Source organism: Penaeus chinensis, chromosome 15 (assembly GCF_019202785.1).
Source record: "Penaeus chinensis breed Huanghai No. 1 chromosome 15, ASM1920278v2, whole genome shotgun sequence".
NCBI lineage: Eukaryota > Metazoa > Arthropoda > Malacostraca > Decapoda > Penaeidae > Penaeus > Penaeus chinensis.
In genome coordinates, this window is record NC_061833.1 from 7,419,797 (window position 1) to 7,422,296 (window position 2,500).

General features: G+C 52.2%; 1 protein-coding gene across 1 annotated transcript in view; it reads right to left on the reverse strand.

Annotated features, from left to right (window-relative positions):
* Positions 1-567: 567 nt before the first annotated feature.
* LOC125032930 overlaps positions 568-2,500 on the reverse strand; it is a 24,997-nt gene continuing 23,064 nt past the window's right edge. Inside the window, exon 2 of the mRNA XM_047624327.1 lies at positions 568-1,071. Coding sequence (XP_047480283.1) covers positions 741-1,071 — 331 coding nt within the window. The 3' untranslated portion in view covers positions 568-740. The remainder of the gene's footprint in view (positions 1,072-2,500) is intronic.

The window sequence follows — 2,500 nt, forward strand, 5'->3', positions numbered from 1 at the left end:
CCCGCCTGGCCTTGCAGGGACCTTGTTTGTTCCTCTTGCGAGAATTTCAAGTCCTGGTGAGCTATTCGTACATAGTCTTGGTAAGGATTGGTATGCCTTGCTAGGCTGTACTAAGCTCTGGATGGATCTTGAAGCCCTGCCATACGTGGAAACCAATAGCCTATGGAGTCCTTAATACGGCTGTAAACTAAGGCAGGTATTACCCCATTCCAAGCCATGCGAGGTTCATGTTATTCTGTCGGCATGTAATATCAGAACCTCTCATCATCCTCGGCACTGTCATGCAGCCCGCCCCCCCCGCCCCGGGTTTGACTGCCGGCGGGATAATGACTGGCTGGATTCGCCGCTCGGTCAGTCGCCGCTTGACTCACCGTACTGCATGTGGTCACTGTGACTCATTATGATGGTTGCATGTGGTCTACTCGCCCTTGGCCACAGTATCAACCGGGCCATCGAGCAACATGCAGTTAGGTAAAAATGCACTTGCAGCACATGGTTATGTAATGACTGTGCAACATGAAGTAATATACCATGCTGCGGTTTAATAAAAACATTCAACGTCTAACGTGTGATTAAGTAGTTTTAATTTGCGAAATTTTAATTCTTTAATACGTGCGATTTGTTTCATGATATTTATTATGTACAGAAACAGGCATAGTAGCCATGTAGTATATGTCAGGTAGAAAAAAAAAAACACACGCTTAAGTGGCCAAGAAAAGTGAGGAGTTTGCAGTATGTGGTCAGGCAGAGGCCATGCGATGCAGCCTGGAGAAGAGGCCGAGAAGCGACGTCCGGCCGGGGGAGGCGGGGCGCGGAAGGGGCCGGGAGGGGGCCGGGAGGGGGCCGGGAGGGGGCCGGGAGGGGCCGGCCATGACAATCTTGTTTTTCTCCGTGTGAACCGTATTATTGTCGCGGGCGACGGCGTCGTCCGGGCTCGATGCCGCCGACGCCGATAAGGATAAGGGAGAGGCGAGAGGAGCGCGGCGTGATAAGCTGATCTTGCGGCTCCTTCGCTCCGTGACTGTGAGGCTCCCCCGCAGGACACTGCCGCCGCCGCCGCCGCCATCAGCGCTGTGGGTTACATGAAAAAGTTTCAGAAAAAAAAGAAAGAAAAAAGGTAAGAATCGAGCGGCGATTGGAAGCCTCAAGCAAGTCCTCAAGTTCCGAGAAGACTCGTCAGTGATGCATAGCCGCGCCCGTTTACAGTCCGCTCACGTCCGAGATCATATAAAACCTGGTGGACTCAGCATTAGTCAGAGGCGCGAGGACCTGCGTGTTGTGTATTGCAGGTCCCATCTGGTGGCGGCCCCGCGGCGACCCGTCACAACCCCGCTACTGCGTCACGCCAGCCCGAGAAAAATCTTATCGCACGAAGATGTCCACTTTGCCCGCCTCCATCCGTCTTCCTCGAGGACACGCGTCGGGAAGGCATCCTCGCCGCTCGTCTCAGGCGAAAAGGTCTCCCGCGCCTGCGCCGTCGAGCGTCCGCACTGTTGCCTTTCCATTGAGAATTCGCAGCCGTGCAGAAGATGCGGACAAGCATCCCTGCATCCCCCGCCTTCCCTCCCCTTCCGAACCGGGGTGGGTGGGGAAGGGGGGAGGGGAGGTAGTGTGGTGGCTGGAGAGGAGGGCGGGGAGGGCCTGGTGGGCGGCGAGGGAGAGGGTGAGGATCATGCAGGTTTATCAGGCCACGTGATTGTGGTAGCCACGCGAGGTAGTTATTCTCCCTGCACAATGTTTTCTCTCTGTCTCTGTGCCGGTTTTATCTTTATCTGCTCCTATCTGTCGTCTCATGGAACATGGACACATACTTGAACAAATGGCATACATATCGCAATGCACGCCAATTCAGTCACATATACCTACATATTCATTTAATATGGAGGTACATATTTTCTCGTGAGTAACACCGAAGTAAGAAGAGCAAGCACTTCTGTAAAGTCAAAACGCCATGAGAATCCATTCAGACCCGAAGACTCCTCAAAGAGTGTTCTTCCGTGATGCGATGGTTCTCGGCATCTCCTCCTAGCACCTGCGCAGGTATTTACTCATGCAAGGGAACGAACACGTCTTCGAAGTAAACGTGAACACTGACGGCCACAAGGAGACAAACAGAAAGACAAGGAGGCAGGAAGGTGGTTGTAGCACGTTGGGTCAGGCGGAATAAGATTTACATTACATTATGAGACACGTTAAGATTTATCATCATGTTCGAGCGAGGAGCGGGTTGGGGAGAGGACCCGCTTGGGCACGATGTGTACAGCCGCAGTTACAGGACACAGCGCCACTCTGTACCCAAAGCGTGTGGCGGAGAGAAAGCGGCGGTGAATACAAACGTTTGTCATGTCTTTCATGTCTGTGTGTATCTGGTGATCATGCTTTTATCTTTACAATTCTGTGATTAATTTCTTCAAACTTTGGCATAGGCGGTAAAGTGGAGAAAACAAAACAATAACTCAACTATTTTACGAGAAAATAACACGATGAACGCCATCTCTCA